Genomic DNA, 16210 nt, shown 5'->3' with positions numbered 1-16210 from the left:
AAGAGACCTGTACACAAGCAGAGCTGTTTTAAAGTCTATTCTCTGAGCAACAGGAAGCCAGTGCAGAGACCTGAGCACTGGACTAATATGGATGTATTTCCTGGTTCTAGTCAGGACTCAAGCAGCAGCATTCTGAATGCACTGCAGCTGTCTTACAGCTCGTTTAGAGTCCAGTGAGCAGGCTGTTAGTGTAGTCTAACTTGTTGGAGACAAACACATGGATTAGTCTCTCCAAGTCTGGTTTAGACACTATTCCATTGATTCTGGGAATGTTTTTAGATGAAGTTTTTAGTCATTGTCTGTGGGCCACAGACAATGACTTCAGTTTTGTCTGAGTTAAGCTGGTGAGAATTGTTTTGCATCCACACACTGATCTGTTCGATGTTGTGGCAGAGTGTATCTACTGACCCATGTTCACCTGCTGTCAGTGACATGTAGATTTGACTGTCATTTGCATAGTTGTGGTAGGACACATTATAGCTGCGTATTAGCTGGCCTAGTGGAAGCATGTACAATTTTACAATAGGGGTCTCAGGATTGACCCCTGGGGAACTCCACAGGTCATAGCCATTTGGTCTGAGACACAGTTACTAATTTCAACAAAGTACGCCCTGTCCTCGAGATAGGACTTAAACCAGTTTAGAGCAGTACCAGATACATAATATATTACTTATTACTATATATTACTCAGTTTTCTAACCTCTGTAATAAGATCACATGGTCAAAGGCAGCACTCAGGTCCAGCAGAACTAAAATTGAGACTTTGCCTGTCTCTGTGTGCAGGCAGATATCATTAGTCACCTTGATCAGAGCTGTCTCAGTGCTGTAGTGGGGCCTAAAGCATGATTGGAAAGTATCAAAAACACTATTAGGCAGGAGAAAGTCAGTTACTTGTTCGTAGACAACTTTTTCCAGAACTTTGCCTAAGAATGGTAGGTTTGATGTGGGCAGATAGTTGTTCAGTACTGTGGCATCAAGACTGCTCTACTTGAGAACAGGCTGAATGGCAGCAGTTTTTAAGGTCTTTGGAAATGTTCCAGTCTGAAGTGAGATGTTGACTAGTTGAGCAAGTTGTGGTAACAAAGTGTCCAGCACAGACTTTGGAAATCCAGTGGGTAACTCATCAAGGCAACACATTTAGGGATACAGACTGCAGTTTGACTTCAACTGTTTTGTCAGTGACAGATGTGAAATGTGTCAGCTCTAGGTGTCTCGCTAGTTATTTGTGTTGTGGAGGTTATTACATTTTTAATTCCTTCAACTTTGTCATTGAAGAATATTGCAAACTCATTACACTTAGATGTAGATATTAGGTCTAAAGGCAATGAAACTGGAGGGTTTGTTCATCTGTTTACCGTAGCAAACAGGACATGAGAGTTGTTACTACAGTTTGTGACGGTTTCAGAAAAATAACTATTGACTGGTATAAGTACTGGTAGACTGATGGGGAATGAGCCTCAGGAGAGGAGATTGGTGGAAAAAAACAGGTGCAGGGAATGACAGTGATTGCCAATCAGGAGGGTGTGTCATGAGCTGCAAAGACAGGAGAGTCAGTACTTGTATTTGTTGTTGTCTTAGAGGATAAGCTTTAAATGTTTTATCCTTTTGTCTACCCTTGCTGAAAAGTTATAGATTTTTTATTTTGCAGAATGTCAGGATTGTTCCAGAAAAGCATGAGCCTTGTTGGTAGAACCCATTTCCTTTGAGGAATTCCCACCAAGCTGTGAGGGTGTTGCTGATGCTAATACACCTGCAGCAGTGACGCTTGATAGTAGGACTGATAAAGAGCAGATCAAAGATTTCTATTGTTTGTTCAATATCGAGCCACGCATGGTCTAACAAGTTTGGCTTAATCCATTTTAGTATTTATTATAATCTGTTGGCCAAGTAGTAAATTTAAAAGTTTGGTAATTCTTTAAGCTAATGCGTGGTGGTTTAGCTTTTTGTTGGAACCACCGAAAAAAGATTTTTTTTGGCAAGATTATCATTTTCACTGTTGCTACTCTTCCCATATGTAATATGGGTAGTGTCCTCTACCAGGTGAGGTCATCCTCTATTTCTTTAATTAGGATGGTGTGATTTAGCCGTGTCAGGTCAGACAGTTTGGCAGGGATGTTGATACCTAGGTATCTAATGTTTCGTGGCTGTAGTGGGGCGGCTAACGTACTCTGGAAATCAGAGTTTATGAGTAGTGCAGTCAATTTGCTCACATTAATAGAGAGACTTTTGTGCATTTTGTGGGAAAACTAATACATTATCGTAAAGACTTATCTTATGGTTCACATTTGCTGTATTTTTGTTCTGCCAAACTGCGGCTACGAGTGGCTCTATAATATAGCAAAAAGGGAAGGGGAAAATGGACAACCCTGCCTAGTTCCCCTCTCAGTGAAAAACTTGGAGAGGTTTGATCTTTTGTTCTGACACAGGCACTGCACAGAAGATTATATATATTATATAATATTATTTTGCCTCACATGATTTTGCTGCCGGCAATAGCACGCAGGCTTGTTGGTCTCTATTGTTTAGAAGGTGGTGTTTTAGTTTTTTTGTGGGTGTCAGTGACTCGTGCATGGTCGCTGATCGAAATTGGGTGGATCTTGGTAATTAGTAATTGAATTACTAATTAAAAAGTGGTCTAAACAGGAATAAAAGTGGTGGACTGGCAAGTAGTTGGGGCATTCCTTCAGTGTGGAGCGATGTGAGCATCGCAAAGAGCAAAATCACTCACTCAGCTTTATTATCTCGGACGATTGTTAGGTGCATTGACTAGCTGCCCAACTGATTCTGTCCACTTGTGGATTGATTACCAGGTTTAAGTCCCCACCTACTATAAGTGCTGAGTCTGAGTGAGCCAAAAGTCCTATGAAGAAGCTGTGGAAGATGGAGGGGTCATCAACATTTGGACCATATATATTGGCAATACATACCTTAGTGTTGAATGTGGAGATGCTAACCCTAACCCTAAACCTACCTTCTGGACCTACAATGGTGTTCTTACAGGTAAACGAAATGTCTATGCCTCTTTTTTTGGTGTTATAATTAGCTGTGTATGTGTACAGAAACTATAATGAGCTTCATATATGATTTCCTACTTTGGGTAGATGGGTTTCCCAAAGCAGGACGATGTCTGCTTGTAAGTTGTGTAGGTGTGTTAAAATGTTTTGCCATTTTTCATGTGATCCAATTCTGCGCACGTTCCAAGTGACAAACCATAATTAGTTCATATCTAATATAAATACAAATTTTCCATGCTTGAGAACAGTATGGTATACCACGTGCTTGAGTTCATTTTGATGGAAGTTTTGAGGGCTTGGTTTTTAGTGGCCAGTGAAGCTACCTGTTGCTGCTATAGCGGGCCCTGCATGGCAGAGTTGAGATAAAGAAGTCATGCTAAGGGCACGGGAGGGCTCTGGCACTCCTGAGCCCACACCACCTCAGAAAACTATCACTTGGACCTAAAACAGATACCAAAGGGATGCCTAGCAAAGTTCTTAGTATTGAGCCTTGAAGCTGTAAAGATGCCAAAGCAATTTACAGTTGGCTCAGGAAACCTGCATATGAACCCCCTCTCCCACAGGAAAAAACAATATGCATGAAACCCCAACAAAGTGACATTGGATGATTGTGGCAACAACAACTATCACCTGGGATTGATAGTTGGCTGTCACCTCTCAACAAACTATGTAATAAGGTATCTTGAGCTCCATCAAGACACTACCCTGGGGAGCTCACACCTGCTGCAACACTCTCCTATCCTCTCATACCAAAAGTGTAGGGGGGGTTGAGATAAAACAGGCCATAAGTCACCTCACACACCAAGCTGAGCTGAAAATTAATCAACGACACTCATTAAAGCATGTTTAAAATATCGCGGAACTAAATATATAATCACTATGTAACCCATTTGTCAATACTCTGTGTAAGTTTTCAAGAATCCTCATCTAAAGTACAGTTCTCTAGTCCATCACACAGCTGAGATGTATTACTCCAGTTCTGATGTGAATATGATGTGACACTGCTACTCTTTAAGGACCTTTCCAGACCTGAATCCTCTAAGACAGTGGTCCCCAACCTTTTTCTAACTGCGGACCGGTCAACGCTTGACAATTTTACTGCGGACCGGGGGGTTGTAATAATAATAAACGTGAATCCACGGTGTACTCATTTCGAACTTTATTAGCACATTGCTCCAACATTACAATGCCATTATAACATTAGGAAGTAATAACTTTATTAACACATTGCTCCAACAATATAACATATTAAAACATCAAAAACTGTCCGTAACGCTAAATCAATGGGAGCCCTGAGCTTGTTTCTTTGCAACGAGATGGTCCCATCTGGGGGTAATGGCAGACAAAGACACCCGAAGTGTGTTGCTTATGTCCAGTCTACTCCTTTGCCTTGTTTTGGTGGCTGTCACTGCAGAAAACCCCGCTTCACACAGATAGGATGTTGGAAATGGCAACAGGGTTTTCAGCGCTGTGTTAGCGATCTCTGGGTATTCTGCCATGACTTTAATCCAGAACACCGGCGGAGTTGTTGTCTCGAACACTGTTTTAACGCCGCCGTCATTTGCGATCTCCAGCAGTTGGTCTTCTTCTTGCACGGACATGCTGGATTCAGCTGGTTTGTTGACAAATGGGTCACGTATCCATTCCTTGGCCGTTCGTGGGTCCTTTGAGGTCGGGTGTAGCGCTCAAACTCCTTTAACAGCGAAGACAGGTGATCATGCACCAGCTTGGTGAGTGAGGGCGCAGACTCAGTCTCACACAAAATCCCCGCTAATGTTTGAAACATGTCCAATATGCCTCTGTTCACGCGCCGTCCCCACAAATCCAGTTTGGCTTTAAATGCAGCTACTTTATTTGCCAACTTAAAGATAGTTGTCATTTTCCCCTGGAGTGACAGGTTGAGTTCATTGAGCAAGCTGAATATGTTGCACAAATAAGCCAGTTTTGCGACCCATTCCTCGTCACTGAAATGTGCTGCCAGCGGTGACTTCTTTTCTGAGAGAAATCTTTGCAGCTGCTCTCGTAGTTCAAACATTCTGGCCAGTGTTTTCCCACGAGATAACCATCTTATCTCTGTGTATAAGAGAAGGCGTTTGTGCTCCGCGTCCATCTCCTCACAAAGCTGCTCAAACAGACGCGAGTTAAGCGCGTGTGCTTTGATGTGGTTAATAACTTTAACGACATCATTCATTACGCTGTTTAATTCCAGTGGCATTTTTCGGCTTGCAAGCATTCCCCTGTGAATGATACAATGCGTGGATTCACACTCAGGTGCAACCTCCTTAATCCGAGCAGTTAATCCAGATAGCCGTCCGGTCATGGCAGCAGCGCCGTCGGTACATATGCCGACACAACAGGACCATTTCAGTTTTCCTGTTATGTAACCATCCAGCGATTTGAACAGTTCTGCGGCTGTGGTGTTGGTTTGCAATGATAGTGCACATAACAAATCCTCATGCACATCCTTCTGATAAATATATCAGTAGCGCCTTGCTGTCAACATCTGTAGATTCATCAGCCTGGAGTGCGTACCACGGTGATTTATCAATCCTCTCCAACAACTGTGTCTCAATGTCTTCCGCCATTTCCTCAATGCGCAGAGTCACTGTGTTAGCCAACAGGGGCACCTGAGATATCTTTTTAACAGCATCCTCTCCTAGAAGTTCACGGCAAATGTCTTTAGTGGAGGGCATGATCAGTTCTTCACCAACAGTGAATGGCTTTTTAGCCTTATGCGATTCGCCACTAAGTATGATGCTGTCAGTGCATTTTCATTTACTGATGTGGAGGCCCTCAGTAATTTCTTCTGTCCTTCGTGTTCATGTTTTTTTCTTTCAAAATACTCCGGGGGCTTGTCTTTAATTCCTGGGTGTTTGGTCTCTAAGTGGCGAAGCAGTTTTGAAGGCTTCATTGCCTCATTTGAGAGCCGGTCGCCACATATTATGCAGAACGGGCTTGGTGTGTGGGAATCACCTGTCGCGATAAATCCATACTTCAAGTAGGACTCCTGGTACTGTCTGCTAAAAACTTTTTTTCTTGGAAGTCGTATGCTGCTCTTCTCTCTCTTCATTGTGCCTTTTACCTTTCGCAAAGAAACTTTCCAAAGACGCCTGTTTCTTAATCATTTTGCTCGATGGGTTAAATTTTGGCGCGTAAGTGAGGAGAATAAGGTCATTTCAAAATAAAAGACCGCTCGACTTAGACCGGGACTATAATAGAGGGGGACTTACTACTCTATCTACAGTTGGTAGGAGAAGAAGAAAATATTAAGTATGAATGCAAATAACAAAAGAGCGCGGAGAACATGTAGTAGGCATTGTAGCTTGTTGCCCGTGAAATCCGATGAGTCAACTACCCCGCACAATTAATTATCTTTTGTAATTTGCATTTATACTTAATATTTTCTTCTTCTCCTACAGTCTGTAGATGAAGTAGTAAGTCCCCCTTTATTATCGTCCCATACTTAGATAATAAATAAAACAGAAATAACTAATTAATTCTTGTGCAGCCCGGTACTGATTGATCAACGGACCGGTACCGGTCCGCAGCCTGGGGGTTTGGGGACCTCTGCTCTAAGGATTAAAAGTACCTCATAACCTCTGATAAACCATGCTATCGATGCATCTCATGTTATCAAATTTTTATTTGTATTTATGTAACAGGGCGAGACTAAGGGCTTGTAAACAGATAAGGTTCCTGTAAAAACAGGAGAAAGGATGACACAGTTGACATTTGCTTCTGTTCGGTGCAGTTTCGCTCAGTAGAATGAGGAAGTAGACAAGAGTCTGCTCGCAAGAGAGTCCCAAGAGGAGAAGCCGAGCGTCACACTGCCTCCTGCTGGTAAAACTGAATACCTCTCAGTGTGTCCTATCGGGAGGGCTTTTGCTCTTATCAAGAGGCAATAATTGACCTTTTTGGTACATTTTAACACATTTCCTCACCCTAAATAATATTTTCAAAATAAAACAAACAAAATGTATTAGTATTTATTTTCTGGAGCATGCTGCTCCATATTCAGTACAATAATGATAGTAATAATAATAAAATAATAATAATGAACATTTGAAAATTTTATATGTTGTTTTTTTTTTTTACATTTAGTAATTTATTTTACATTATGGTAATAATTTAAGCAACAAAAAATCTGAGAAGCCACTTGGTTCTTCCTTTTCTGAAACCGGCTTGGTGGATTACGATGAGGCCCACTGATTCAGTGTGATTGCTGAGATGTGAAGTGAGTATTCTTTCAAAATGTTTTCCAATGTGGCTGAGGAGGCTTATGGAGCAGTAGCTGGTGACATTGTGAGGGTCTTTTCCTGGTTTGCGGATCATGATGACAAGTTCTGAGGGTCAGTTAAATACCCAGGTATTTAACCCAGAGTGGATGGGGGAAATCACCAAAAATGAGGATGTAGGTGAAGAAACCCAACCTGGGGGTCATCCTTTGGCTAGGTATCATGTGAGTTGTTACCGTCACATGAGCCAAAGTGTGAATCACCTGAGAGTGTTCCATGTGACTCCAAGGTGTCACATGGAAGGTTAGGGGAGGGTGTCAAAGACAGCATTGTAGGTTGCAGACAGGCTTTTAAGGTCTTTGATGCCTCCTCTCTCACCAGAAGGGGCTCTTTTTTTGCTGTTGAGAGCCTTGATTTGTGCTTTCAAGTGATGGATCACTCTTCTGCTTAACTGATTACTCGGTTTTGGTATAAGCCCTCAACAAAAATTTGTGTCATCAAATTTGAAATGCTTTTTAGCAAGTACACAATAATCATGCACATCAACTTTCCTACTAGTGTGGCTTTTAGCACCTGGTTGTTATCTAGTTGTGCCATGCTTTGAAGTCCTTCATCTTGATTCATTCTCTCACAGGGTAAGTTCAGTTCTCTAGGGTAGTATTGAATGAGTCGTTCCGGGAGTTTAGAGTTGATACAGGTGATGAGAGATCTTTAGTTCTGTATGTTGCTTCCTTCCTGGATTTACTTGCATCTCACCTGGTGCTACCATTTACCACTAAAACTTTGGCCCCTCTTTCCTGCATTGGGACCTTGCTTAATTTATTATTACCCCCAGACATTGGAGGAAGTCTGCCCACAGAGTAATGACAACATTTTTTTTTTCCAATTTTGTCTCTCTCGCTCGGAGTTGACACCAGCCACCATGTCCTATACGTGTCAAGGGACCTGAGTAGTGATGGGTCTGGCAACACCAATGCGTCAGCACGTGTCGAGCTCATCGAGCAAAATCCTGTGTTGGTGTGCGCATCGCTTTCAGAAAGTCATGTGACCGATACAGGAACTGTTTCGAACTGACACTGACGTGTAAAACGAAGGAAGCGTATCTGTCAACAGGATGCATCTGCCAAAAGAATCTCTGATCTTTTGTGGTTCATTGTCAAATTCATCAAGAATTATGGAGCAGCCTCAAGCCAAAAGAAATGTTTCCGCCGTGTGGGACCATTTTAATCTCATATCGGAAAATAAGGTATATGTTTTAATTTCCTTGTTGTATCATCCTGTTCCTCTAAGAGTTTCCACTTGATCTATCTGAACTCAAGTTAATTTCAAAGTGACTCTTAGTTTACTACTCATATTTTCTGCAGGTTAAATGTTGCATTTGTTTGACAGAACTTTCCTATTTAAACAAGACCACCTCCTCAGTGCTAAGACATTATAGGGCCAGGCATAAGAATGAAGTCCCAGATACACCTAGGATAAACTCAGGTATACAGCCATTCTACAACTTACTCACAGTTTCTTTATTGATAATTAATTCCTATTAATTTATTCTTTACCTAATTTTTAACCATCAAGCTTCTAGGAAGCAGATGCTGGATCAGGCTCTGCTGAATTTCATCCTAAAGGACTGCCAGCCCCTCAGCATTGTGGAGAGTGAAGGGTTCAGGGAACTGGTTCAGGTCCTTCAGCCCTCATCTGTTTTGCCAACCAGAAAGGTTTTTGTGGAAATTATCTTAAGTAGTAGTTAATATATCCAATTTATTTAATTTTTAATTTAAATATGTTTATTGGCTTTTGGTTTGACTTGGTGTAATTTTCAGACCATTAAACAAATGGTGGCCAAAAAGTACAAGGAGGAACGGGAACGAGTGAAAAAGGGAGTACAGCAAGCTGTGGCATTGAGTATAACAGCTGACTTGTGAACATCTGTGAACATGTAGGCTCTTACCTTGTCACTACATTAATGCGAGTTTGCAGTTGTGTACATCTGTGTTGGGAGTGCAATACTTTCCACAAAGTCACACTGCTGACAATTTGGCCCAAGTCAAAAGGGGCATGATGGAGGACTGGACCATAACCAATAAAGTAAAGTGTCTTGTGACTAACGCGGCACCAAACATGATTGAGTGCCGAATTTGGAGCTGTCTAGTGGATCCAATTTGCATTGCACATTGTCTCAATTTATTAGTTAGAAAATCATGTGATCAGAGCCCCACACTTACATGCATCAGACACAAAGCTAGGCACATTGTCACATACTTGAGCAAGCTTCTCCTTGGCTGTAGTGCTTGATCTTAAGTGCAGCAACAGATGGGATGACCAAGCCTGAAACTTATCAATGAGGTGCTACACGATGAGAGGGAACCAGTGTGGGTAACTCTGGCCTCTCTAAAAACATATTTGGCTCCAATTACAGCTGATGAGTATACCATCATAGGAGAAACACTTCTTGTGCTTGCTCCTTTCCATCAAGCTACAGTGAAGTTGTCTGAAGCGAGGCGAGTGTCAGGGTCAAAGGTCATCCCGATGATGAAAATGCTGTATCTTGCACTAGAGCATAATGCTTCAACCTTGCACACACAGGCAGCCATACACCTTCATGAACACCTGAAACGTCGAGTCCCAGACACTGCTTTCAATCTGGAGTCATTAAGTGTGTTGACCTTAGTAACACTTCTAGACCCCAGATTTAAATCACTCGGGTTCTGCAGTTTCTCCAAGTGCAATGAGGCCATCAGTAGACTGCGGTCAGAATGTACGGTTGTAATCGGACGCACAAATGAGCCCCAGCCATGGCCATCTTCACAACAGCTATCTGCACCCACTTCAGGCATGTTATTCAGCATTATTTGTTTGTTGTTTGGAAATCATGTACTAAAATGCCAATTTGTTGTTTTTAGATAACCTTTGGCAACATCTCCACATCGAAGTGGGCAGGCAGAACAAAAGTGCCACAGCTGATGCCATCCAGGAGGTGCAGAGATACCTGGCAGAGGGCAATATCGCCAGGTCCCAGGATCCTATGAGATAATGGGAAAACCAAAAGACAATCTATCCAAACCTCTTCTAGCTTTCCTTATAATTTCTCTGTACTCCAGCCTCATCTGTGTGAGCAGGTGTTTTCTACAGCTGGAGAAGTTGTATCAAAAAAGCGAAACAGACTCAATTTCAAAACATTGGAAAAACTAATTTTTTTTAATAAAACATTTTTAAAAATATCCCAGTCCACAAGCATCCTCATTCACAACACGTTCACGATTTTCACGGTATGATACATGTTCACATTATTTATTGACTGTATCTAAAAATATCAAAGATATTAAAAATAATCAAAGATATTTTTTAATTTAAATGAAGATATGAAATAATACAATATGAAATACAATGACTTAAATTATAATATTGTATACACTAGGTCATCAAATCAGTGTCAGTTGAGTCTGTCAACTAGGTTGCCTGTAGGTATTTTTAAGGTCCAGCAGGTGTCAGTATTCAGTGACACAGTATCGACACAGGATCAATACAGGTTTGCAATGTGTCAAAACGCTTTATGATGCCTCATCTACCCATCATTAGACCTAAGCATTGTGTCTGCCTGGCTTTTGTCGTACCTCGGTAAATTGGGCGCATGCTCAGTCCGGCCCACTGCACTAAACCAACTCATGAGGGGTGTGAAAGGTGGTTGCAGATCCATTCCCGTCTTTGTGTGTATTGTGAATGTTGTGATTTCTTATTTATATTTACTTATTTAAAGGGTTGAAATGTAAATACACTTTGCAAATGTTTCTGCTGTGGGAAACGACTTATGCTAGTAGATTGATTAATAAATTGATGCCCTCAGGAGATAGTACAGTCCAGTGGGAGGGGCTTAGCCTTTAAATTCTGGGAGGTTTCCATGTTTAGAGCAGTGAGAGAAGGGCTGCTGTGGAGGCTGAATGTGTTTGTACCTATGCTTGCTGCAGTCTTTTTGTTCCCTTTGCTTATTTTGTCAAAAGGAGACAACAAACTTTTTTGTTTTGCACCTTCATGGACTGCATCTTCATCTTGCCACCTCCACCAAACTGCCCTCACTCTGGGACAGAGTGTGACACCTTCTCTCACTATTTTCCTGTAGTTTTATCCCTCTTCCTTAATCATGTTCATAATTCTCATTTATCTTTAATAATAAATATCTCTTTGTGATAGTTAATCTGCCTTTCGATGTTCTCACACGCTGCCACATCAAACATTCCGTCTTTAGGACATCACTTTTGTTGGTTCCTCCCACTTTCCTGAAATTGTGGAAATTTGCTTTAGGTACTATTTACTAATGAATTTATTTATTTAAAACATGTTGCACTGAATATCAGACATTTCTTCAGTTGTTTGATTTAAAAAAATTCAGTTTCTCTGTGCAGAACTCTAGATAAGCACAAGGGAGCACTTGTTCTTGGAGGAGCCGGGAGGAGCTTCTACCTTCACTCACACCCTTCTCTCACTGTAGAGAAGGGTGTTCAACCTCCCATTTTAAGCATGCCATTTCCACTTCACACTTTCCTTTGTGCTCTTACACTTCCACTTCAATTCCAATTCTCACTATGTAACAACAATGAATTTAAGCACTGGTTAAACAGAACAATATAAGTAGGGAAAACAGAGAGCCACCCAGCAATGGGCCACAGGACCACCATCCAATAAAGCTGCCTTAAACCAAATTCCGACAAATCAACCAAAACCTACACCAAATTAAAGTTTGGAACTATAATGCCCAATCAAGAAACTACAACACTGAAATTTGACCTTAACCCAAATGAAACATGTTGCCATGCCCTAACTTCAGTCTTCACACTCACCTTCTTTCACTTGCAGTTTGATTATTTTGCACACCAACATGCCAACACATTTAATTTTGCACATTGGTTCAGGTTAGGGTTAGAACAACAGCACATGGACACAGATATTTTTGATTTGTTCAGTTTATAGCTCAATGGGGCCCATCAAGCTTTTTTTGTAAATGTGATTCAACAATTCTTAAACAGCACTTGCTCTTTCACACTTCACCCTTTCTGCTCTTTTCAGGCACACACTTGAGTCTGGTCAGGTTAGTTGTCTCAGTCAGGGGAGAAAAGAAAGCAAAACATATTTTAACATTTATTTTGCCGTTTTATTTCATGCCCTTCAAATTGTTCATGAGATTTATTAGACATATTATTTATCCTTTACTGGATAATTTGCTAGGAGTAAGAGAGACTGGCTGGACAAACCAGCCCTCTGGCTGTGACCTCTGTATTTCCTTTATGAACTTTTGTAACTTGGTAATCTGTGAGGTCTATAATTCACTCTTAGCAAGATATTAATATTACTTTCAAACATTTACTAAGGTCGCTTATCTAAGGCTGGAGATCTAAATGTTTTGAAGGATATTGAACTTATAGGTTGCGGCTTTGGCATGGCTTTTTCGCACTGCCACTGAAATGCCTTCACTAATGTAGGAGATGTGACTCTTCTCCACATATATTATATATATTAATTAATAAGTAAATACAGACTTTGTGGGTTTCCCCACTTTGAGCTCTAGGAAGGGGTATGCCACTTGGAAAGACTTCACCATGAGCACCACCAATTTGCAGCACGGCACACTGTGTGCCGTGCTGCAAATCTTGCAAATCTTTTAGTTCCTCAGCCAACAGTTATCACATGTACACAAAATTCACAGTCAAGGGGCCCTAGCAGCCGGTTTTACTTTTTCACAGCACTTACCAATTCGCTTATTTCCTCAGCTCGCAGCTTGAGCACCTCCTGCTCTGTTCTGTACTTGGACAGCTTCATGTTTCTAACACACAAATAGGATCCAACCCGTCCTTTTGTCATTAAACTCAACAACTCATCCAAGCACCGTGGCTGGCCAGCCTCACTGCCAGATCAGCTAAATTAATATACTCACTCTCCTGTGTTGATCAAACTGAATCAGAGAACCTTCCATGCTTCAGCACATTCTGTGCTTCTCACAAATACGTAACACCATAAAAAACTATAAAACAGTAACTACAGTCTTTTTCAGAATTTCCTGACAGCACTTCCATATGTGCACGTTCCACTTGAGACCTGTATCTCCCCCTTGTCGGCAACCTCTCTTTCTCCCTAACAATGTTCAGAAGTAAAAATTATGCTCCATTAACCTCAAATCAAGGACATAATAAATCAACTCTTAAAGAACTGTTCATTCAAATGCAACCCCTAATGGTCAAGGATTCAGCGCCCTCTGTGTTAGGGAAATGCAGACAAGAAGTAGTGGCACAAGTCCCTGCTCTTAAATGGAAGAACGAAAATCTTTCTTGAAATGTATTCAATAATTTTGTCATTTTCTGTGTGTTCACAGTGTTAAAGCTGTTGAAAATGGCAGTGGGGATGAGAGCTTTGCTGGATACCGTTATGCAAGCCTTGCCTCAGGTACACATCCAACTTTTTTATGTCCTGTCACTTCCAACAAATTCTGTCCCAGAAGCATTTTCTCTTTCATTCATAACATTCTTTTGTTTCAGGGCGATACCTTTGTCTATTACCTTTCTGCAACTAGAGGCGACCCTTATTTTGTATTTTCAGCCCCAGTAGAGATTGAAAAGTGAGGACTTTATTTAAATTTCCCAAGTCAACCTTCCCAAAAGTCGACCATCTTTCAAATAGTTTCTTCAATGCTAAAATTAATGTAAATAGAAAAAATATATATTTCAAAGCTGTGAGTCCATATTCTCCTGTTAAGTCTAGTCCAGCTGCAATCATTTTTCTATGAGATTTTTAAAATTTATTCCTGGGATTTTTCACTCGAGGCAGTTCACAGATGATAATTCTGAATTTCCACCCTCTATTAAACTTTTTTATTTGTTCTGATCAGCTGTAGTTAGCTACCTTATGAACTTATTAACTTATTAAGTTAATGACTTTGTTAAAAAAAATGTCTCTTGTTGATTTAGCACTTTTGATAATTATCTACTTTGCTTGATGACTAAATGGTTAATAGTTTTCCAAGTTGTGGTTTCAGTGTGTCCTTTGGTGGTAAGGTTCAGCAAGTTGCCATAGCATGTTTATCCCTTGCTGTTTCACCTGAACATTTCTTTAATTCTCGCTCTGGAATTATGGGTTTGTGGTCCTTGTTATTGGTTTATTTTTCCTGGAATTTCTCTTTTTCGACTAATCCTTCTCTCTTCCTGTTGTCTCCTTGCAGGTGGGCAATCTGGGTCTTCTCTTCATGCTTCTCTTCTTCATCTATGCAGCATTGGGAGTGGAACTGTTTGGTGATTTGAGTAAGCACATGTCATCTGTGCATTGGGTGTAGTTAGGCAAACAAGAAAAAGTTGTTACCTCTTTAATCAATCTGATGCTAATTTTGAGAATTCACTTTTGTTATTGGTTTTTTTTTTGTTTGTTTGTTTTTAGTTGATAACATGAGAGAAGTCATCAAAGTCTCTGCTATCTTTTTCTCTTCATTTCATCCCTACTTTTCTCCACAGTTTGCGATGAACTCCACCCATGTGAAGGTCTAGGGCGCTATGCTACATTTAAAAATTTTGGGATGGCATTCCTACTTCTCTTTAGAGTATCCACTGGAGACAACTGGAATGGCATAATGAAGGTGAAACAGAACTTCAGCTTGGGATTCTAAATACATACATGCACATACTGCAGGTTCTTTCTTCTTCTTTCTTTGGAAACTATATATTTAAATATTTAGTATTTAGTAGGAGCAGGTATAGTGGCAATATATTGCTGTGTTACTTATTAGGACAGCTTACCCCATCATTGCATATCATTAAAAATCAGTGATGTTTGTACCAAATGCCATGATTACAACTGTTGCAATAACTGCTGAAATATATCAGAACTGACAAACGACCCCTGTGACCAATCAGGCTGCTACTGTGACTGAAACATTGCAAGTAGACACCTAACAATAGTTATAATTCCAGATAATTGTTGCTAGTGTAATGTTTTCCTGTTTCTTTCAGGACACGTTAAGAGACTGTGCCCAAGACACTGGTACCTGCTACAACACTGTCGTCTCTCCTATCTACTTTGTCTCCTTTGTATTGACTGCACAGTTTGTCTTGGTCAACGTTGTCATCGCCGTCCTGATGAAACACTTGGAGGAGAGCAACAAGGAAGCCAAAGCTAGTGCAGAGCTGGAGACAGACTTTGAGCTGCAGATTGATGGGGCTGACGTGGCCTTGAGGTCACCCCACCTAAACCACCTGACCAAAGGCATGGACAGATTGCGTTCCGTTGATTCATCCTGGAAATCCTCTTCAGGAAGGGAGAGTAAACAAGAGGGAAATAATTCTATGGACTCACCCACTGCAGATAAATGCAGAGAGTCTGTAAACATCAGATCAGACCCCACTTCGTGCCTGGACCTGCCGCTGGAGGTAAAGCGTTGTTCTCATGTTGCTTGCATGTTTTGTGTGCATGTTATGTTTGATACATTGCTAGTTTGTTTGTTTTGAACTGCTACATTCTTTGTGCGACATCAATATAGGATTTTTCTAAAATCCAAACGAATCAATGGAAACAGTTAAGTGGGAGGTGCTATTCAGCAGTTTGTTTTGTTATGCGTGTGTGATTTTGTGACTCCCTTGAGACAGTTATCATATAATACTTAATATCTTAATATAAATGCCTTATTCAAACCTCACACCATGTGTTCCTGCAGTCACGCATGGTTCTATGTAGCATTCTCCAATACAAGACAGATGCCATGCTGGGAGCAAGGCTTTGATGCTGTACAGATGACCCAATGTCTCTGGTTATCTAATGACTGACTGATAAAATCATCGTGTGGATGATGAGTCCATTAAATTTTTTTTACACTACCTCTGTTTTCACAACCTTGAACAACTTTCAAAATTGTAAACACAAAATCATGTAAGGTCAGGGTCCACAATGAAGCTAGTAGGAATGCACGATCGTTCCTCTGGACCATAGCCCTCC

General features: G+C 40.9%; 1 protein-coding gene across 1 annotated transcript in view; it reads left to right on the top strand.

Annotated features, from left to right (window-relative positions):
- Positions 1-16210, top strand: part of cacna1g (calcium channel, voltage-dependent, T type, alpha 1G subunit) — a 230136-nt gene that overhangs the window by 200574 nt on the left and 13352 nt on the right. Inside the window, exons 32-35 of the mRNA XM_029527030.1 lie at positions 13608-13678; positions 14451-14529; positions 14737-14858; positions 15232-15648. Of these exons, the coding sequence (XP_029382890.1) occupies positions 13608-13678; positions 14451-14529; positions 14737-14858; positions 15232-15648 (689 nt within the window). The remainder of the gene's footprint in view (positions 1-13607; positions 13679-14450; positions 14530-14736; positions 14859-15231; positions 15649-16210) is intronic.

The sequence above is a fragment of the Echeneis naucrates genome, chromosome 19 (assembly GCF_900963305.1).
Source record: "Echeneis naucrates chromosome 19, fEcheNa1.1, whole genome shotgun sequence".
Taxonomy (NCBI): domain Eukaryota; kingdom Metazoa; phylum Chordata; class Actinopteri; order Carangiformes; family Echeneidae; genus Echeneis; species Echeneis naucrates.
Note: the sequence above shows the minus strand (reverse complement) of the source record. Positions and strands in the feature narration are given on the sequence as shown.